We start from the raw sequence: 23,190 nt of genomic DNA on the forward strand, positions 1-23,190 counted from the left end.
TGTTTCTTAAATTATCATTTAATAATCTAATTATCATCTAATAACACAGTGACAAAAACCAAAAAACAGAAAAAAAAACAAACACGCGTGTGCTGTTAACTATTTCGCTTAAACTTAATTAATTTGGTTGCTTTTCTTTGCTAAATTATTTTTGCCTCTAAAATGTAAATAGAATGATGCTTAATTACAGTCCAGCAGAGGGTATAATGATTTCAGTCAGAAGTTTGCAACGCAGTGAAGGACACGTTTCTTGATCAGCATCACTAGATCTATCCATGTCCGTCTGTCCGTTTCTGTGAAACTAGTCTCTCAGCTATCGGGGATGAAACCTTCCCAAAAGTTTTATTTCTATTGCAGGTGGTTTATATGTCGGAACAAACCATATCCCAAATTGTAATGGTCGTCATTCTGAACTGAATGCTCGCCTATCATTTTGCAGCCAGAAAAACCAAAACCAATAGTTTTATCAAAAGTATACTTTACGGCAGCGAGGGGTAATTTTAGCTACTGGAAAAAAAAAATGTTTAATAAATATGGATAATACCCTGAAGAAAATCATGAACTGCTAAAGGTGTGTTGTTTCCTGAATTGACATGGCAATTTTAACTATGAATCGGAAGTATCTCTTGGGTATCGTCGTCGAATAGCCGAAAAGATTATGGTTGGGTGGGTAATGAAAGCAAGTGTCGAATATCAGCTAAGACCTTGTAAAACGTTAGCCTGGCAGTAGTATATTTAAATTTTGGTCTTTTTTTCCCCCTCCACTTTACTTTTCAATGTTACGTTATATAAAGTAGTTTCTGTAGGAATCCTAAAAACTAAAGTATGTATGGACAGTTAGAGACGGCACACAGACCCACCCCATCGCCGAAAGAGCTAAGGCACTAGAGGATTCCACACGCCATAACTGGGTAGAAGGAAGAGATCGCTACTAACAACTTATCTGGTGTATCGCGTGCTGGCAACACTTTTATTTTTCGCCAAATAGCATCTCCTCATCCTGAGTCAACCATTACATAACTTTTGGCGCCCAACGTGGGGCCACTTTAAGAATAAAAACTTTTAGTGGTACGAACATAGATTTAATCCATTCAGTAGTGTTTAGATCATTATAGTATTATTTTTGCTGAAGAAGTTGGTCTTGATCGGTCTACCTATCGCATTATAAGGTACGGGAAGAGGTCGACCCCCTACAAGGCCTACGACGCTGCTATTTAGATACGGATAACAGACCGAGAAACCAACGGATTGACATACACCAATAGGAAAAAATAGCGAAAACATCAGCTATAGGAAATCTTTTGTTACTCACAATTATTGCTCACATTTTTCTGATTTAGGAGTTTGTTGTAGGATATCTAATGAGAGAAAAAAGTCAAGCTTGCATATTTATAGAATATTGAGAAGGGGACTAAGATCACATACCAATACTTAATTATCGTGAAGCTGGCGTATTTTTTTGTCAAGGTACGATGTATCTTTCCTGGACCTTGTCCGAATGCGATACAATGCGTTTACTTGCCGAATAGAGAACCGTAGATAGTTAAAAATCTGACAGTTCGAGACCATCATATTTAGTTTCAATAAGCGAAATTTTTCATAAATTTACACTGCAGGCTAAGTCAGTATACCCGATTTTTTTAAGTTGCCATTTTATGTCAAATTCAGGAACAATCAAAACATAGATCAAGAAAAAAAAATCAAAATGCCAGTTACAAACTCGCCTCCAAGCGCCTCTTCTGGTAATATGGAGAATAATTGCGCACTATGTGCAACTGTCATGGATAAGACCAATCCTTGTTAATATCCCAAAAAAATATTTCCCAAAAATTGTGTAGAAGCATGGTTAACAGAGAATTCTTGTTGTTATATCTGTAGTGCCCCAATAACCAGAAAAGAAATTAAAGTAGTTGTAGGAAATTGCTCGCCCTCTCGTTCGCAACAAGTGCCTCCACCGCCCGACCCAGTTTCGCGGGGAGTAACCACCAGAAATTTTGCCAGAACTTTAGCCCAGTTAGAAGAAGCTAATACGGCCACCATACCCGACCCAGTCCCGTTAAACGTCAGTGGTACTGCTTTGGATGCTAGCCAGAGTACAATCCAGGTGGAAGGTATTGCTAGTAGACCAATTCGGGGTAGGCCCCGCGCCGGTAGACCAGCTCGCACCACAAATACCCGTCGAAATCAGACGGTGGACTATAATACTATCCAAGGAATGATAAAACAAACGGTTAATACCGTTATATCATCTATATCTATACATAACCGTTCTCAATCTAATAATAGGCAGGTATCCGATATGAACCGGGAATCATCATCTCTCAGTTCAGCATCTATACATTCTAGGCAGACAGTCGACATCATGCAAAAGTGGGGTGTACATTTTGATGGGTCTATTGAAGGGTTACGAGTGGACGAGTTTATTTATAGAATAAAAGTGCTAACCAACGAAACATTAGGTAGTGACCTTACAATCATGTGTAAGAACATGCATGTCTTATTCACTGGAAAAACTAGATCTTGGTCTTGGAGATACCATAAGCAGGTGGATAGAATCGTTTGGTCAAACATTTGCGCCTCACTCCGTCAACAATATAAGAACTACCGATTGGACTTTATGAGCATGGAATTGATTAGAGCGCGCAAGTAAAAGCACGGAGAACCGTTTTCCTCTTTCTTTGAGGCCGTGGCCTCATTAATTGACAAAGCCTCTATTAAAATTGAAGAAGAAGAGCTTTGTGAAATATTAAAGAATAATTTGCTACCCGATACGAGAGAAAAATTGCTATACCAGCCAGTGCATTCTGTAGGACATTTACGTCGTTTAGTTCACATGAGCGAAAATTTATTGCAGGAGATAAGTTGTCGCTCAGATCAGGGTAAGTCCAAACTAGGACCGAATCGCCGACAAGTATATGCGCTAGAAGATGATAGTTCCGAAACGGAAGAAACTTCACAAGCAGAGGCGAAACTTGCTGCCTTACAAGGCTTTCATGATAAGCTAAAGTGTTGGAACTTCGAAGAAGTAGGACATATCTGGCGGAACTGTTTAGAGGAGCGTCGTATCTTTTGCTATACCTGTGGAAAGCTAAACGCCTACACGCCACAATGTCCAAATTGCCTCCAATAGCAGTCGGAAAACCGAGAGTGGGTTCATTCGCCAAAAACCGAGTGCCCCCGCAAATGTAAGTCAAAATACAGTAATAGATAAGCAAGCGAAAGGAAATCTAATTCCAATGCGATTTCGCCCCTATGAAGAGAGAATGCAAAACTATTTAGAAGTAAGAAACCGTATATTTCAGGATAAAGATCCACAAATAAATAGGCGCACTAATATATTAAAGGCCTATTATGCTAAGGTTAAGAGAAATAAAAAAAATGCAGATTTCGACTATTTTTAACAACTCCACTGACATACGAAGTTATCGAAGTGTCGTTCCTACAGTATAAAGAACTTGGTCTGTTGGACACGGGGGCAAACATAAGTTGCATTGGAGCAGAGCTGGCACTGCAAGATTTTTCAAATTTGTCGGAATACAAGCCCTTAAAGTCGCGAGCGAAAACAGCAGGCGGGGAAAATCAAGCTATAACAGGTTTCCTTGATACCGAAATTAGTTACAACAATATTAAAAAGCTTATGAGATTATATATTATTCCCAGCATTAAACAAAAACTAGTTCTAGGCCATGACTTCTGGAAATCTCCAAATATTATATCGTCGTTACAGGCGCCTAAGGAAATCAGTGAGCTTTCAGGTGAAAACCTATATCCGTTAACTGCCACGCAAAGTCAACAACTAGCAGTAGTTAAGCAATTATTTCCAAAAGCATCAGATGGATTAGGTCGTACGTCCCTAATAGAGCATACAATCGAGGTGGGAAATGCATTACCGGTAAAACAACGATTCTACCCTGTAAGTCCCGCAGTAGAAAAACTGCTGTATGCGCAAATTGACCGTATGCTTCAGTTGGATGTTATTGAGCCTTCCGTGAGCCCGTGGAGCTCCCCGATGCGTCTGGTAGTCAGGCCTAACAAAATTCAACTTTGCCTTGACGCGCGCACACTTAATGAGGCTACCAAAAAGGATGCTTATCCTTTGCTTAGCATTGACGGGATTTTTTCGAGGTTACCGATAGCTAATATCATTTCCAAGCTAGACTTAAAAGATGCCTACTGGCAGATCCAGCTCAGCTCAGAATCAAAGCCTTTAACGGCATTCACGGTGCCTGGTCTACCGTTATACCATATCAAAGTTATGCCTTTCGGCCTATGTAACGCGCCGTCCAGAATGTGTCGTTTAATGGATCAGATCATATTCCCAGATCTTCGCAATTGTGTCTTTGGTTACCTAGACGACCTTTGCGTTGTTACGGAAGATTTTGCATCCCATTTGTCAGTATTGGTTCGGCTTGCAGAGGAATTCCGCAAAGCCAATCTTACTCTTAATGTAGACAAAAGTGAAATTGGGGTAACAAGCTGTGAGGAGTTGAATAACTCCCCACAAAAAGATGCAGCAGTAGATGGCCGGCCGCTTACCAGATACGCGGCGAATTCGCGTAGTAACGGCGCGGCGAGGAGAGTTTTTAGACTTGGATGGAGAACGAGAGAGCTTGGAGACCAAGGATGGAGAGCGAGAGAGTTTGGAGACCAAGGATGGAGATCGAGAGAGAACGGAGACTTCGCGGGCAAGGCAAGAGTGCCGTGTACAAAAGCGGATAACGGAACTCCACCGGACTTTGGACACTCCCGTGTATTTTGGACCGGGAGAGGAAGTGCCACATCTCGGCAGTGGAGCGGCACACAGGCGTGCCACAAGCATCACGGTAATCAGCGGGACTGCAGCAGTGGGCGGAGCATCGATTGGAAGCGGTACGTGAAGGACAAGTGGGTCAACCAGGAGTCACGGACTTTGGACCCGGAGTGGAGAGATCCAGCGGGCCGTGCGCAAAAGGGAAATAACGGTTCTCGGAGGCCCTATATAAGGCCGCAGAGCGCTGGCAGCTGGATCAGTCGATCACGAGGAGTCAAACCTTTAAGATCAGTTAAAGTACCAAGTGAACAGTCAGTCAAGCAAGTAATCTACGAGGGAGTCACAACCAAGCGAGTCGTCGGAAGCAGCGCCGTGGGAAGCATACAAGGAGCAAGATCGCCACGTCGAGAAGTTCGGGATTGGGACATCAGGAATCTCCGAATTGAGACACAAGTGGCTGAGTTCCGGAAGGTATCACACGGCGAAGTCAAGGCGATTGTTTTCCAACTTTGTCACGACCAAACCCCGGCGAGTCGCCCGGCGGGTCTGTCAGAGACAAGCAAAAGAGTCCTACGACGAAGAACCGTCAGCTTGGGGAGGAAAGTTGTCTGCGACCCAGCGTACCTTGCCCGACCAAGCAGGACCTGACGTGACGGACGAGCGGTAAATCGACTTGCGGTTTCAAGAGGCGGCCGCCTGGAGAGCCTTGCGATTACCGGCGAAGTTCCCGAACAGCAACCGCCCAACTCCCCGAGTGCCAGAACGACAAGCTACTGGTCAGGAGACAGCGCAGAGGACATCGACAGCGACGCCAGCAGACATTTCCGGCCGCCACGTTACCATCGCCGCGCGGAGCTCATTGGGGAGCACAGGAGCGTCGCGGACGTCACGCATTAGGGTGAAACCGGGTGGAACGTTCGTCTGCGCTAGGCGTAAAGCAAAGTGAACTGCTAGGCAGCTTCCTGGCGGCAGCCTTGACTGTCAGCGCGATCTGAGCAAGAACCTAGCGGGACCGTCCGGGACAGAGCAAGGAACAGGTATTGCCTCGAAAGGCGTCGGCAAAGGCTTGTTCACCCTAGTCTGAGAACGGTGACGCTTCCCCAAGCCCACAAGGCCGAACTCTCTGCGAGTCTAAGGCGCAACAAGCGACCCCGAGGCAGCGCGTCGGCAAGCAAGCAGAGGCGGCCACTACGAGCATCCCGAAACCCAGGAGCCAGCGGAAGCCGAGTCAACGCGTCGAGGAGCCAGAAAGAGGAGCGCCAGCAGTCGGCGGAATCAGAGCCAGGAGATACCGAAGCCAGCCCAGGCACACACCCGCTGTACTAATACCACGAGAATAAATCCCACTGTTACCATTTGAACCCTTTGTTTTCTCACTGATCTACGGGGGCAGTCACGTCATATAAATTTGGTGGGACGAACATACAATCTTCTGAGCTAGCCGCACGAATCTCGTAGCGAGCAGATATAAGATCAGTTCGTTACAAAGCATCAACTACTTAGGATATGTCATTGGTAGTGGAGGTATTTGCACCGACCCGCCAAAATTTCGTGTATTATAAATTGGCCATCGCCAAAAACCCTAAAACAAGTTCGCGGATTTCTCGGAGTTTGTGGGTGGTATCGACGATTCATACATAATTTTTCTGATCTCACCTGCCCAATCACAGATGTGCTTTCTAAAAAGGTAAAATTTTGGCCTGCCGAAGCCCAAGTAGCAATGGATAAGTTAAAATCCATTTTGACCTCGGCTCCCGTGTTAACAAATCCGAACTATGAAAAAAAATTTTATCTTCACTGTGATGCTAGCGACTTTGGCATTGGTGCCGTGCTGGTTCAACTGTCAGAAGAGGATGCTGAATAGCACATCGCATTCATGTCGAAAAAACTGAGTCGTTCGCAACGCAACTGTAGCGTAACCGAGCGCGAGTGTTTGGCTGTAGTATTAGCTATTGAAAACTTTCGTTGCTATCTATAACTATAAGAATTTGAAGTAGTTACTGACCATTCAAGCTTACTTTGGCTTATGAGGCAGCAAACTTGCTCGGTGGATTTTTCGCTTGCAGCAATTTAAATTCACTTTGTCACATCGCAAAGAAAAAACCATGTTGTTCCTGACGCCCTATCTAGGCTATGTGAAAACGAAATCTCGGCAATAGATATGGCCCCCATAATAGACCTAAGTTCCGAGGCTTTTCAGGAAGACACATACACGGCGTTAAAAACCAAGTTTACGAACAATATAGATAAATTCTCAGACGTTAAAATAGAAGATCAAATTCTGTATATTCGTAACGAACATGCAGACGGAAACGAAATGCAAGATAAACAGGCATGGAAACTGTGGGTTCCCGAATCCTTAAGAGAAGAGGTTCTCCGACAAGCCCACGATAGCGTTACTTCCTCTCATGCGGGAATGCAAAAGACCATAGCAAAGATACGTCGAAATTTATTTTGGCCAGGCTTATCAAAAGATGTTAGAGACTATATTCGATCTTGTGACGCACGTAAGGAGAACAAGGCGCCTAACTATACTTTACGCCCCCACATGGGTGAGCACTGTCCAACGTACAGACCATTTCAACGTCTGTATATCGATCTGCTAGGCCCTTACCCGCGTAGTAAATAGGGACATGTTGGTCTACTTAAAGTACTGGACCATTTTAGCAATTATCCCTGGCTCCAACCATTGAAAAAATGTACGTCGGCGGCAAAAATAGAGTTTCTACTAAAGCAGGTGTTTCACAGTGTAGGCGTTCCCGAAACTATAGTAAGCGACAACAGTACACAATTTAAGGCATCGGAATTTAACGCTTTTATTACGGAATTAGGCATAAACCACGTATATACCGCGCTTTACTCGCCACAAAGTAATGCGCCCGAGCGGGTAAACCGTTCCCTAATTGCTGCGGTCCGTTCGTACTTAAAAAACGATCAAACCGAGTGGGACAGGCACTTTATTATTATAAACTTGATGATCCTTGAGATCATCTTTGCATCAATCGTTAGGATGTTCCCCATACCGTACTTTATTCGGACTGGATATGATAACGCACGGCTCCGATTATAAGTTACTCAAAGACTTATCGCTTTTGGAGGAACCTAGGTTAGGTTAGGTTTGGGCGGCTGTCGGACTATAGTCCGACACACTTAGACCTCAATGGGTCCGTTGTGATACCGCATGATCTCGTTTCTTCCTTCTCTAGGGTCCCGTTTCTAGTAGTTTCGGCTTGTGTTAAGCTGATCAGCATGTCTTCCACCCGGAAGATTTAATAAAGGCACTTATGCTTTTGAGATTAATCTCCGATATTTCGGTAAGATCGTCGATGAAGGGGCTTCCTAAGTGTTTCAGTCTGAGTCTGCATAGGGCTGGGCAGAAGCAGAGAAGGTGTTCTACCGTTTCCACTTCTTCCTCATCCCTACAGCTTCTGCAGAAATCATTTTGCGGGGCTTTTAGCCTGCCGGCATGCGCGCCAACATGCCAGTGGCCTGTAAGAGCTCGGATCAACATGCCACACTCTGTGCGGCTGAGCTTGAGTAACTCCGAGGTTTTCTTGTTGTTTATCACAGGCCATGTCTGGTGAGATATGCGACACTGTGGTGCGCCTTGCCAATGGGTGTTGGCTAGTGTATTGAAGTGGTTTTTTATGTTTAGCTTGCAAGTAGCCATGGGCATACCGACATTTTCCTCTCCTGGTAGGAGAGGCTTGGTGGTGCCCTGCCTGGCTAATTCGTCCGCTATGCAGTTGCCTACGATGTCCCGGTGACCCGGAACCCATATTAGGCTGATAGTAAGCTGATTTGCCATCTCGTGGAGAGATCTGCGACAGTCTGCTATTGTACGGGAGTTGGTGTTTGTCGAGTAGATCGACTTAATAGCCGCTTGGATGTCACTATATATGTTTAGGTGTCCTCTCTGGAGGCTAAGGTTCCCTAAACAGGTTAGTGCTTCTTTTATAGCGTGGACCTCCGCCTGAAAGACGCTACAGTGGTCCGGGAGCCTGAATGACTTCCTGATATCTAATTGTTCGGAGTATACACCTCCGCCGACGTGTCCTTCTAATTTGTATAGAAACAGATTGCGTCCGTCGTGCCCAGTCGGCCCTGTTCCCATTCCTCTCTATCAGGAATCAGGGCCTCAAAGGGTGTGTGACTATATTCAATAGATTTGCACAGATCCGTGATTTTCGGAATCATGCTGGAGAATTTTAGCATGGCCATATAACTGGGCTTTCCACTGCCCTGTGTCCCTCAGTCGAATAGCTGCCGATTTGGCCCTTTCCATGCCTGCTAAGTCCAGGCTAGGGAGGTTCAAGATCGCATTCAGCGCTTCATTCGGGGTGGTTCGAAGGGCTCCACTAATACACAAAGCCGCCATTCGCTATACTTTGTTTAGAGGAGTCAGTATGCATTGTTTGTGCAAGGCGGTCCACCACAGACCCACTCCGTACAGTAGGATTGGCTTGACTACCGCTGTGTATATCCAGTTAACTATTCTTGGGGACATGCCCCATCTTAGCCCGATTGCTTTTTTACAGGAGTAAAGTGCAATGGTCGCTTTTTTGGTTCTCTCTTGGTTGTTTAAGCCATACTTGAGGCGTTTATCTAGTACTAACCCCAAGTACCTGGCGTGATCGCTAAAGGAGAGATTACAATTGTTTAAAATGGGTGGGTTAAGTTGTGAAACTTTGTACCTATTTGTAAATAGAACAAGTTCTGTTTTCGAGGGTTTTACCCCGAGTCCGTTCGCTATCGTCCATTCCGATAGTATTTTAAGTTTAGCGGTCATAAGATCGCAAAGTGTTTGTGGATATTTTCCATTAAAGATGATGGCGACGTCGTCTGCGTATGCCACGACCTTACAGCCTCCTCCCTCCAGAATCCGCAGTAGTTTATTTACTGCGATATTCCACAGGAGGGGTGATAGTACACCTCCTTGCGGGGTGCCTCTGTTCACTAGTCTAGTCTGGGTTGAGGTCCCTAGTGTGGCTGTGACCATTCTGCTTATCAGCAATTTATGGATTAGCCTCACCATTGGCGGCTCAACCCCTAGTTCTGTGAGAGATTCTGTTCTAGCGGTGGGAAGCACGTTATTGAAGGCTCCCTCTATATCCAGGAAGGCGATCAGTGTGTATTCCTTGATGTTGAGTGATTTCTCGATGCTGTTTACCACCAAGTGTAGCGCCGATTCGGTTGACTTACCTTTGGTGTAAGAGTGTTGTGCTTCTGATATTTGTGTCGGGTCTACGGTGGCCCTTATGTGTAGGCTTATCATTCTTTCAAAGCTCTTAAGCAGGAATGATGTTAGGCTTATTGGCCTAAAATCCTTTGCTGTGGTGTGAGTGGCCTTCCCTGCCTTGGGAATGAAAACCACCTTTGTTTCTTGCCATGCTGTTGGTAGTTCTCCTACCGCCAGGATGGATTGGAAGATTTTTTTCAACCAGCTTATGGCTATTTGTCCTGCTTGCTGGATGTGAGCCGGTGTTATCCCGTCCGGTCCCGGCGATTTGTATGGTTTGAAACTATGAATGGACCATTTCATGTTGCGGTCTGATAGGAGTGGATCTATTTCGATACCCTCTTCTGCTCCTCTTTCAGGAGGATGACCTGCTTGTTGGCTCCCCGGGAAGTGAGCATCTAGGAGCATGTCCAAGGACTCTTTACTGGAGTCTGACCCTGATCCATCTGCTTTTTGAAGATAGCCCAAGGGCGCGGCTGTCTTAGAGAGTATTTTCCTGAGCCTTGCGGCATCAGTTGTTTTTTCTATGTCAGAGCAGAAGGTCTGCCATGCCATTCGTTTTGCTCTTCTAATGGCCTTTTTGTAAGAGGCTGAACTTGTAGTTCAGCCAATTGGTGTCCTCATTTCCCGCCTTTGCTCTGTTAAACAGGCATCTGCAGTTGGTTCTGAGGATAGATAGTTGTTGGGTCCACCAGGGGGGTTTTTTCCTTACTCTTGGTTTCTCTGTGGGGCATGCCACTTTGAAGGCAGTGTTGCATGCCTCTGTGAATTTGTATACTGTTTCGTCCAGCTCATGTGGGTTTGTGATGCTTTCTGACGGTTCCATGGGAAGGATATTTGTCAGAACTTCTTTGTACCTATGCCAGTCCGCTCGTCTGGGGTTGGCGAAGCTGACCGGCAAGGGCGAATCAAGGGACAGTACGGTTTCTATGAATCTATGGTCCGAAAAGGAGTGCTCGCAGAGACTGCCCAGTTTTTGACTGCGCCTACGAGTGAATCTGATACCAAAGTTAGATCTATGATCGTTTGGCAAGCTTTAGTTATGAAAGTAGGGGCATTGCCCCTATTGCATAAGAATAGGTTCGAATTTAGAATAAAATCAAAAAGAGACTCACCTCTGTCGTTGTTGTTTGGGCAACCCCACTGGGTGCGATGGGCGTTGGCGTCACAGCCTATTACCAATCCGTACTTGAGCTTTTCGCATTCCTCTGCTAGTCCTCTGACCAGCGCATCTGGGGGGTTTTCCTTCTCAAAGGCCAAATAGGCCGATAGAACCCTTATAGAGCCACTCTGCAGCTCCAGGCTTACTGCGGTGTTGTCTCCGTTGCTCTAATTGCGAAGTAGAAATATACTAAGATGCCTTTTGGCTAATATGCAGGTTCGAATTTTACCTTCTTTCGGGTCAAGCATAAGCTTGTATTCCTTTGTTCCTAGTCCAGCAACCTTGCCTCCTACCACCCAAGGTTCCTGTACGAGGACTAGGTCGGCTCCGCCTTCTGTCAGGCGAAGCAGAAGTGCAGCAGACGCTGCTTTACTGTGGTGAAGGTTTATTTGTAGAAGTCTTAGTGACATCTACAGCTTCAACCTCCACCACAGTGACGTCGGCCTCCTCTGTGTCGCTGAGGTCCACGTCCTCGATTGCCGGTCCGAGCACACGCATCTCTCTGCTCAGCGACGAATCGGTAGAGTAGCCGTCCTCCGGCCCACCAGGTGCCTCCAACTCCTCAGCAAGCACCTGCTCGGCTGGGTTGCCGGCAGAGCTGCTAGCGGCGTTGGAGTCGCCCTTATACACTTTGATGTGTATCGCACTGAACCCCAAGTTCAGCACTCCACGAGCAGTCTCGATCGGAGCTACTGACTCCTTGTTCAGGACCAAAACCGCCTGGTTGACGTCCCCTTCATGCTCCTCCACCTTGACGACTTTCCAGTCCTTCGTGGGGAGGTGCGGGTTGCATTGTTGCAACATGAAGAGGATGTCCTCCGGCGTCTTGATCGCTGCTGGAATCCAGATCCTGGCTCGGGGTCTACTGGGGACATCGCACCAGTCAAGCGCAACGATGTTCGCCCCTTCGTAAACCTCGCCGAGCTTGCTTGTCGCCTCTTTGTACATATCAGCCGACCGCTGACTGTCGCATGCTACCACCTTGACGCTGCCCTGGTACCAGCCCGCGTCCATGCAACAGGGCAAGGTGCCTGGCTTCTCTCGTACCATGCGCAGGCAAATGAGGGAAAGGTGGGACTCCACTGCCTTCCACTTGTTTCTGGGGATCCTGCTCTCCGGATTTCCCCTGTCAATCAGGCCGAGTAGTACACGATTCTTCGGGATTTCGGCGAAAGAGACCGATGGCTGGATCTTTGATCTCTTCGCCGATGGCCCGGGTAGTTCGAGGGATCGCTGCCTTTTCGCCTGAGTCGCCTCTTGAGTGGGCTTTTCCTTCCCGTAGTTTGGGAGCACCTTCCTTGCCCACTCTACCTTCTTTAGCCATTCAGGCGAAGGCGTGGCAACGGTGCTCCTGGTGTGTGAGCGCAGAGTCTGGGCGGCAGTCCGCCTTTCTGCGTATGTATATTTTGCACCAGCGGGTGGCCCGAGCGCCTTGGCAGTGCCTACCGTTGCTTTCGGCGCAGATGCGCACGTCGCGGAGGCGTTTGCGGTTGGCTTTCTGCCACCCATTATCCCCAGTTTGGGATGCAGCCCTTTCTGGGCCGTGCTGGTATGGAAGGTGGAACCAGTGTTCGTCTTATCCATGGGTTTTTTAAGAGTACCCGTCTCTATGTTTTTTGTCTTTTTTTCTTCTGTTTTTTGATCCATAATTAGGTCCCACGAGTTGCGGAGAAGGGGGAAAAGTCCGCCCGGGCAGAGATCCGCGATGCCCGGGTAAGGCGATAGTTAAAACAGGGGGTCGCCATGTCCCTGAGCACACCGTTTGAGACTGGGCTATTTTTGATCCGGGCCCCCAGCCAGGCTGACTCTTGGCACGGTCCGTATTACACCGTAGTCCGGCCCGGAGTGAGATGTTGTTTGGGAGGGGAGTTGGGTAGGTGTTGTGTTGGGAGTGGGTTTGTGTAAAGCAACTATTTAGATGCGGCTGAACAACTCGCATCGTCGGTATTGCTTCGTTGCAAAATATCCGCTGGCTGTCCGGACTGTTTATTTACTGGGGTTTCCGTCCACGGTACCGTGTTTGACTTATTCGCTTAGCTTATTCACAGTTGACCTCGAGAGAGGTCGTCCGCTATCCGCAACCTGCGACCCGCTCGGTTGCCCCAGCTAGGCGACTTTGGAACCATCTCACAAGTTCCTCAGCCGAGTTGGAGGAACCTATAGTACCTATATCTCGAATAGATAACCTTGTTTTTTTGCGAAAAGATATTCAAGCAAATATCCGTCGTGCCTATGATCGCAATGTCCGGCAATACAATTTGCGGGCAAAGCCGACCTCGTTCCGGGAAGGACAGGAAGTGTATCGTCGAAATTTTGCTCAGAGTAAATTCGTACAGAATTTTAACGCAAAGTTAGGTCCCCAATTTGTGAAATGTAGGATTAGAAAAAAAAAACTTGGAAATTGTTATTACCAACTTGAAAACTTTCAAGGAAAAGAGGTAGGAACTTATCATGCCAAGGACATTCGAAGCTAATTCCCGCTAATATTGCATCTAAAGAAGAAATATTATCGGGTGGTGTAATGGTCGTCATTCTGAACTGAATGCTCGCCTATCATTTTGCAGCCAGAAAAATCAAAACCAATAGTTTTATCAAACCCTTATTAAAGTATACTTTATGGCAGCGAGGGGTAATCTTATCTACTGGAAAAAAAATGTTAAATCAACAAACGTCCCTTTGTAAATAAATATGGATAATACCTTGAAGAAAATCATGAACTGCTAAAGGTGTGTTGTTTCCTGAATTGACATGGCAATTTAAATTATGAATCGGAAGTATCTCTTGGGTATCTTCGTCGAATAGCCGAAAAGATTAGGGTTGGGTGGGTAGAGAAAGCAAGTGTCGAATATCAGCTAAGACCTTGTGAAACGTTAGCCTGGCAGTAGTATATTTAAATTTTGCTCTATTTGCTTTTTTCTTCTTTTCTTTTCAATGTTACGTTATATAAAGTAGTTTCTGTAGGAACCCTAAAAACTAAAGTATGTATGGACAGTTAGAGACGGCACACAGACCCACCCCATCGCCGAAAGAGCTAAGGCACTAGAGGATTCCACCCGCCGTTCTCATAACTGGGTAGAAGGAAGAAATATCCGCTCCTCATCCTGAGTCAACCATTACACCCCGGGAGATATATCGGAACAGAAATCGATACTCTTCTATAAATGTAAATTCAGGATTTGGTAAAAATTTATCATTTTTACTACGAAATTTTCTTTTTTGCAGATGTTGTTCTAATTTTGCTTTGTATGCGAATTAACTTTCTCATTAGTGAATTTGTTAAACAAATTTATTTTTTTTTTTTAACTTCACTTATTCGATTCGATTCTTAAAAACGAACTGCCCAGCCTCGAGTTCAATGATCAATAATAAACCTCGGCTTAAGAGATTTAACTCAAAATTGATAAAGAGAGTGACACAAGAGAGTCGGAAAATACGATGATGCAATTTGCAAATTAAATTTAAAATTAAAATTCGGCCGTGAATTTATTTTTACGTTAGGGATCGCTTTTAGGATCTTGTGTTTACGTTAGCGGACTCAGGGCTCGCTCTGGGGCTCTTGTGTTTACGTTAGCGGACTTCAAGGCTCGCTTTGGGGCTCTGATGTTTACAATATCGGCTTGGACGTTTAGAGAATCAGTTTCATGCGGAGTCTGTGAAACTGATCTGGGTGGAAATAATTTGGAAGAAGTAGTTGAGAGAAATAGATGAATATTGATGAAATAATCAGAATTCCGGGTTTTTATCATTTTTGTCTAGCTGTTTAAACTGCCGGTTGACTTTCCCTTTTTTGGGGTCCTGAACGGGTGTTTCTGTCGATTAGGAGAAGCTGGACAGCTGTTTTCTGGCGACTCTGAGACTCTGAGTAGACTTCTGCTAAACTTTGAAGATCGGGTGCGAATCGTCACAACATTTTGGTGGCCCATGAGGGGAACATACACTCATAACTTCATCAGCTTCCAATATTTGTAAACTTACTTCAATCTTTGTGCTTACTTATTTTGCAAATCTACTATTAATTTAAACCAGCAAAGTTACGCAACCTTTGCCACATAAATCGACATAACGGAGCCTCGAATAACGGAGGAATCAAGAAGTCGAGGAGAATAGCGGATTCAACCCATGCCTATTGCCATCTCATGCGACACACTAGTCTCGAGAAGTTTGCCGTCCCCTTCCTTCAAAGTTTGATCGCAATACGAGCGGAACGACTGAAACAGGTGAGTGTGTTTGTGAGAGTATTTGTGCGTGGTATTTCAAAGCAGAGTGCACTAGGAAAACATTAAAATGGGTAAATATGAAAGTAATGGTAGTGATTTGGCACAACGGAGTTCAGCACCATTGGCTGTGGTCGAGCCTTTTGCAGACATGTACGCAATGCAGATGGACTTATCTTCCAGGTTGACCCAACTAATTAAAAATGCTAAGAAGGACCGTCAAATAAAGAAAACTAAATCCTACTATGAGTTTCGCCTCAACAAGCTCAACGAGCTTTCAAAACAATTTCACACAAATCATCAAGCGCTCATTTTACAGCAATGTCCACGATCGCATCCATATTTTGCGGATGCTGTTGAAGACAATTTTGAGCAAGCATGCAGCCACATTTATTGTTCATTCGCCGATGAATACGAAACCAAGTTTCCAGACCTAATACAGGAATCAGGTGATCAATCCATAAACAACACCCTTGTGCCCATCCTGTTTCCACAATTCAGCTGCCCAAATTGCCCGTACCCCACTTTTCAGGAAATTTTGCGGATTGGCCATCTTTTTATGACAGCTTTACGCAGCTAATACATGATCATCAATCTCATTCAAACGTTCAAAAATTTCATTTCTTGAAGCAAGCACTACCGCACGGACGAGACCAGGATATAAACCATATGGCATTAACAGAAACCAACTATTCAGTGGCATGGAACCTTGTGGTAAAACGATACAACAACCCTCGACTGCAGTTCATGTACAATATGAATGCACTGTACGGAATCGAGCCACTGTCCAAGGAGATCGCGGTGGACCTTAGAAATTTGTTAATCTTGGCAAATGTATGTATTAGTGAATTCCGACGACTACACATTGCCATTGATTCCTGTGATCATTGGTTGGTACATCATTTACTTACAAAGCTGCCTATCAGCGCAACACAGGCCTGGGAACATTCCCTGGGCAACAACGTGAAAATCCCCACCTTCACAAAGCTGGAGGTGTTTCTTCACAATCGATTGGTCAGCATCGACCTAATTGAGAGTAGGAAACCAGCCGTTCCAGTTAGATCATCTATACAATCGACCAACCATCGCCAGACAACCAGACCATCGGGAAACTCCACTGTTAGGGGACACAGCTTCCACAGCACTCTTGAGTCTGGATCCATCAGGTGCTCGCTCTGCCAACAGAATCACGTTCTAAGACGGTGCCCGGACTTCCTTGCCAAGGATTGTTTCGCGCGAAAGGTTATATTCGACCGCTCGAAGGCATCAATTGCCTTAGTGCTTCCCACTCTCTCAGTCAATGCAGCAGCAACCGAAACTGCTCGCAATGTGGTCAACGGCACCACACTTTGTTACATTTCCCGAATGCTCAACAAAGTCCTTCATTGACTCCTGGAGTATCCCGACAGCATGCTTCAGACTCTGGTCGGAGCGCAGACGCTGTACAAAATGCACCATCAACGCAACTCTTCAGCGCAGTTGCCTCCCATCTGAACTCAACGACCCTTCTTGCTACTGCACTTGTTCGGATCGTAAATAACTCCACTGGGCAGTCAGCTTTAGTTCGAGCTCTCATCGACCATGGCTCTGAAGGCACCCTCATCACGGAAAACATCGTTCAAGCGCTTAGACTCAAACGGCATCCTGTTCGAGCTGAGATCACGGGAATTGGTAATACGTCGCATAATCAGTGCAGGCACAGCACCGACTTCACCATAATCTCATGTTCAGGATCAGATTTTAATGCCTACGTATCCTCAGCCTTCATCCTTCGGTCACTAACAGGTCATTTACCAAAACAAAATGTAAACATTAAGTCCTGTAAACATCTCCAAGGGTTATCCTTTGCAGATCCTAATTTCATCAAGTCGGGTCGCATTGACCTACTTATCGGTGTCGACATTATCCCGCAATTAATGCTTCCGGACATACGCAAAGGGACGGTTGCAGAACCAATTGCACAAAACACACAGCTGGGCTGGATAGTTTTTGGACCAGCTGAAGCAGCCCAGACGACTTCAATCTCCATTCGTTGTAATTTGGCAAACCTAAACAACATGGTACAGAGGTTTTTCGAATTGGATCAGGTTTCCACAACAAGACAACTCAGCGCAGAGGAAAAATGGTGTGAAGACCATTTTCAACAAACTCATATCCGTCAGCCGAATGGGAAATATCTAGTTCGTTTGCCTTTAAAAACGTTGTTTGACCCCACACAGGTGATCGGCCGGTCAAGGCAAATCGCATTAAACCGTTTCCACGCCCTGGAAAGGAAACTTGAGCATCGGCCAGATTTTAGTCAACAGTATGTCAGCACTATTCAAGAGTACTTTGATCTAAAGCAGATAAAAGAGGTAAAAGGTAGTGAGGAAGAACACACTAGGATCAACGCTCAAAGGCAACTCTCAATCTCTGCGTGCACCGCTCCACATCATGCTGTAATCAAAGACGACAGTTTAACTACAAAGATGCGCGTCGTATACGACGCTTCGTGCAAAACGTCTAACGGGAGGTCTTTGAATGATATTTTATGCACGGGTCCCGCCCTACAAGGAGGAGGAGTTATACTCAACTGGCGTCTCCATCGGTATGTCTTCGTGGCCGATATAACAAAAATGTATCGCTGCATAGATATGCATGAAGAAGATGCCCAGTATCAGCGAATTTTCTGGCGCGATGAAAAGGGACTCATCAAGGAATATTTTTTGACTACAGTAACGTTTGGCACTGCCTCGGCACCCTTCACGGCGATTCGAGTCATACATCAGATTGCGTCCGACGAGCGCGAACGCTATCCTCTGGCCGAGCATGTCCTTAAAAAAGAAATCTATGTGGACGATGTTCACGAGACAATCGACGGAGCTCTAAAAATTCGCAATGATGTCATCGCAGCTCTGCAATCAGCAGGCATGGAGCTCAAGAAGTGGGCATCCAACCATCCAGATATCTTAGAAAGCATCCCAACTACAGATCTCTCTAACAGTAGCGTTTTTGAGATAGACAATAAGGACTCCATAAAAACTTTGGGGTGGTATTGGCATCCAAACAAAGATGGTTTTGGTTTTAATCTTAAGTTTTCTTTCAATCCTATATTCACCAAGCGTTCTATACTATCCACAGTAGCACGCTTATTCGATCCGTTGGGATACCTGGCACCAGTGATCATCGCTGCCAAAATCCTGTTGAAGGAAGTTTGGAGTTTTCGTATCGAGCGCAAGGATGAGCCCCCCGCATCATTAGATTGGGACGACCCATTGCCAGATCAACTCGCCGAGCGGTGGCGACAGCTCATTCAAGAGCTCCCCGACATTGAAGAGATACACATCCCTCGTTGGTTAGGCTTCGATTTAAGGCATGTCTCGACGTTGCAACTACACATGTTTTGTGACGGATCATCCATGGCGTATGCAGCATGTGCTTATCTTCGAGCTAGTTGTACGGATGGTTCCGTGCAGGTTATCTTATTAGCCGCCCGCAGTCGAGTCACACCTGTTAAGCCGCTAACAATTCCGAGAGTTGAGTTATCCGGAGCCCTGCTGTGTACACAGTTAGCCGATTGGATTGTAAATCAACTTCAAGCATCACATCACACCATATCCGTACACTACTGGTCGGATGCAATGATAGTGCTGTATTGGATCAGCGGAGACCCTAGGCGTTGGAAGACATTTGTGTCGAATAGAATTGGAGCAATCCTGGAGGCAAGCTCGCCATCGCAGTGGAGACATGTTCTTACGCAAGAAAACCCAGCAGATTGTGCTACACGCGGACTCACCCCTTCCCAGCTGAAACATCACACGCTTTGGTGGAACGGACCACATTGGCTGCATCTTTCAGAGGAGCATTCGCCAGTTAATCCAGTTCAGTCCCCAAAATCAGAACTTATTTCAGGAGAGCAATCCTTAAAGCACATCGGAGCCCACATTTGTATAGAAGTGCAACCATTTATCGAATCATATTCCTCCTATAATAAACTCTTATTCGTTACAGCCTACGTCAAACGATTCATTTATAATACTCGTCACAAAAAAGCGGATAGACTCACCGGCCCTATTCAGGTATCTGAATTCCAACAGGCTTTGTTCGCACTGGTGCGGATGGTTCAACAAGTCTATTCGGGAATTATCTAGACTACGATCCAACAAATTTCTATCCAAACACAACAAACTCAGCCAGCTATCACCGTTTCTCGACGATCAGGGGCTCATAAGAGTTAAAGGCAGACTTAAGAATGCTTTGCAGCTCTCCATGTCTCAACGCACACCAATAATCCTTCAAAGGCCCACCACCTGACGATTTTGGTTATAAGGAACGCTCATCACAACACCTTACATGGCGGTGTGCAACTAACTTTATCTACAATTCATCAAGTTTTATGGATCGTAACGGTAAACAGGCAGTAAAAAGGATTCTGCGACAGTGCGTAACCTGTTTCAAACACCGCCCGTCACCATCAAGCCAACTGATGGGAGATTTACCAGCGCACCGTGTCAATCCGCCCAAACGGGCGTTCGAAGCAACTGGAGTTGATTACACTAGTGCGATTGAGATAAAGTCTTCCAGATTCAGAGGTCACACTTGCTATAAAGCATTGCAGTTTTCATTTGCTTAGCGAGCAAAGCGATTCATTTGGAAGCAGACACGGGAATGGGTTTTTGTCAACATCTATACAGCGACTGTGGAACCAACTTTATCTCATCCGACAAGTCTCTAAAGCTGTGGACCAATGAATTCTATAAAGGAATTGAAAAGACAGTAGTTCCTGAACTTACTCGTCGAAACATTCAGTGGCATTTCAATCCTCCACATAGTCCAAACTTTGGAGGACTCTGGAAATCCAACGTAAAAGCTGTTAAAACCCATTTTTAAGGATCGTTTAATGTTATTCGAATGACGTACGAGCAGCTGTCTATCATTCTTGTCCAGATAGAAGCGTGCTTGAACTCTCGGCCATTATGCCCCTTAACGTCTGACTTAGATGACTTGCAAGCTCTCACCCTTGCACATTTTTTAATCGGCGATTCGATGATGTCACTCCCTGAGCCTAGCCTTAAGGATTCTTCATTAAACACAGAGTTCCTGAATGGTCAAAGGATGTTTCGCCTCTTTTGGAGAAAATGGAGTGCAGATTGGCTATCTCATCTGCAGGCGCGCCCCAAGTGGCGCCACGAAACTGACAATCTTCAGCTGCCTAAGTAGCAAAAGGAAAGTCGCGTTTTTGCAGAGCTCCCGAAACAGTCGCTCAAAAAGTCTATAAAATCTAGAAACATTAAAAATTTCTATCGGACTATAAGCTGCCTGTGGTCTATGATCATTTAGCTTTCAAATCGTGCGTGTAATCTCCATACTTTTGTTTAAAAACACTTAAAACACATTTCTTTTGGTCGAAAGTGTAAAGATAAAAGAAAGGAAACATTCACACACATATACTGCAGTGCACAAAGACTGAAAACTACCGAAAACACACTCAAATCAATAACTTATACAATTACACAAATCACTCAAACTCAAAATTGATCAAAACAACAACAGTATGAGTGCATCAAAGCGACTAAGGAGTGAAAAGTCGAGTACCGAAATCAAGGTAGCTCGCACGTCGGTCACACAATTGCTGCAACAGATTGATGCAAAATTCACGAGTCAACGGAAGGAAATCAACATGGAACTGTTGCAACTGATCGACGATAAATTTGCGGAGCAAAGGGAGTCACTGGGTAGAGAGTATCGAGAGAGCGAGGCCCGCTTTCTCAACACTCTACAGGCTAAATTCGATGCAATGAACACCGAAATACACAACCTTACGAAACGAGTGCGAGAGCTGGAAACCGAGGCAAAAGAGGTGAATACACTGAAACAACAAGTGTGTGAACTGGATGCTCAACTGGCAGCAAAGTGCAATGCACAGGAGGTCGCGGATGTTGCATGCAACCTGCGCTGGCATGGTGTACCGCACGTCGAGGGCGAAAATTTAAACACCCTATTCAATCGACTTTGTTTCTCACTACACCTGACCCCTCCTCCGCGAGTTAGGTCTATTTTTCGAGTCCGACCGCGCCAAAGAAACTCACTTGTTGACCCAATAATAATAATAAAAATGGATCACGTGCGCGAAAAAGCTGTGCTGCTGCGGGCGATTGGAGTGCACCGACAAACAACCAAATCGCAGCTGAGCTTACAGCTGATCGGTTTTGACTCGCCGGCATTTATATACTTAAATGAACAATTAACGAAAACAAATTACGAAATTTTTAAGCATGCCATGCGCCTCAAAAAACAAAAGCGCGTAGCGGCCGTCTTTACTCGCCGTGGAGACGTTTTTGTTAAGCCTATAGACGGAGGAGAGGCTTACTACGTGCAAAGCACCAATGAGCTTTCTGATCTGAGTAGTGATGTGGGCGAAATCAACTCAAGCAGAGATGCCGCTTTAGAGAATAATTCATTTCAATAGCCTCTTAAATGACCATCAATCTGGATTTAGAAAAAATCGTAGCTGCACTTCAGCCATCTTAAAAATAACCGAAGATATAAGTCAACAGACGGACAACTCGTATGTCACCTTCTTACTTTTGCTGGACTACAGCAAAGCGTTCGACACAGTAAATCATGATATCCTGTGCTCAAAACTCAAAAATTTGTATTTCTTCTCCAATACTGCCGTCAAACTTTTGTGTTCGTATCTTAAAAATCGTCGTCAATATGTTGTATCGTCAAATATTTGTTCTTCGTTTGCCTATCTGAAGCGTGGTGTACCCCAGGGTTCGGTTCTTGGACCACTATTATTCACACTTTATATAAATGATCTTCCTTCTGTGCTGTCGAAATGTAATGTCCATTTATATGCTGATGATGTTCAGATGTATGTTAGTCGTCCCTTAAACAGAATTAGTGAGTGTTTAGATATTTGTAGAATGGAGCTTGGAAGAGTAAATGAATGGGCAAAAGACAACGGTCTAGCCATCAATCCATTGAAATCAAAGTGCTTAATCATTTTTAAGAAGAAATTATACAATATTGAACTGTTCCCCTTGATGATTAACAAAACACCAATTGAGTACGTGGAAACCGCCAATAATTTGGGTATCACATTTAACAGAACCTTGAACTGGAATGACCACGTAAACAAAGCTGTAGGCAAAACATACGGACTAATAAGATCCTTGTCACTAGTTAAATGTTCCTTACCTGTTAGTGTGCGTCTTCTAATTGCCAAGTCTTGTATAATACCCACACTCTTTTATGGTCTAGAGATCTATGCAAATTGTGATGTAGCAAGTCAACATAAGCTGAAAATAGCATACAACAGTATTGCGCGTTTTATATTTAATTTGCATAGATCTGACCATGTAACTCAATTTTCTTACAAGATATTTGATATAAGCTTGGCAGATTATATGAAAAGTAGAACAATAATCTTTTTACACAAAGTTATATACACCAGGGAGCCATCGTACTTATTTGAAAAATTACAATTCTCCAGATCTACAAGAACAAAGAATATTATCTGCATCCGACACAGGTTTCTGCTTTCAAATAGACAATTTTTTATGAATGCGATTAGAACGTGGAACGAGCTTCCCAACTACATAAAAGAAACTAGGAGCGCAACACTATTTAAGACAAAACTTCTCTCACACCTAAAAAATAGCAGTTCTAGTCTACTATTAGGTATATTATCCTATTTTAACATTGCGACTTATCCCCAAAACCTTTTCCTTAGTTTTTTAATTTCGATTTAACTTCATTTCTATTTATCTAAATGTTCAACAATAAATGTAACAATGTATGTCATTATATTTAAGAACCAATTTTGTCCAAATTTAAATAT

At 44.8% G+C, this 23,190-nt stretch overlaps 2 protein-coding genes across 2 annotated transcripts; both read left to right on the plus strand.

Annotated features, from left to right (window-relative positions):
• Positions 1-16,034: 16,034 nt before the first annotated feature.
• On the plus strand, positions 16,035-19,495 carry LOC139354592 (uncharacterized). The gene is made up of 5 exons (XM_070998858.1): positions 16,035-16,697; positions 16,775-17,150; positions 17,217-17,425; positions 17,585-19,292; positions 19,356-19,495. Exons 1-5 carry the CDS (start codon positions 16,035-16,037, stop codon positions 19,493-19,495), a joined length of 3,096 nt encoding a protein of 1,031 aa, XP_070854959.1.
• A 1,403-nt stretch (positions 19,496-20,898) lies between these two features.
• Positions 20,899-21,813, plus strand: LOC139354593 (uncharacterized). The gene has a single exon (XM_070998859.1). It carries the CDS (start codon positions 20,899-20,901, stop codon positions 21,811-21,813), a length of 915 nt encoding a protein of 304 aa, XP_070854960.1.
• The last annotated feature ends 1,377 nt before the right edge of the window (positions 21,814-23,190 follow it).

This window comes from Drosophila suzukii, unplaced genomic scaffold (genome assembly GCF_043229965.1).
Source record: "Drosophila suzukii unplaced genomic scaffold, CBGP_Dsuzu_IsoJpt1.0 scf_10, whole genome shotgun sequence".
NCBI classification, from domain to species: domain Eukaryota; kingdom Metazoa; phylum Arthropoda; class Insecta; order Diptera; family Drosophilidae; genus Drosophila; species Drosophila suzukii.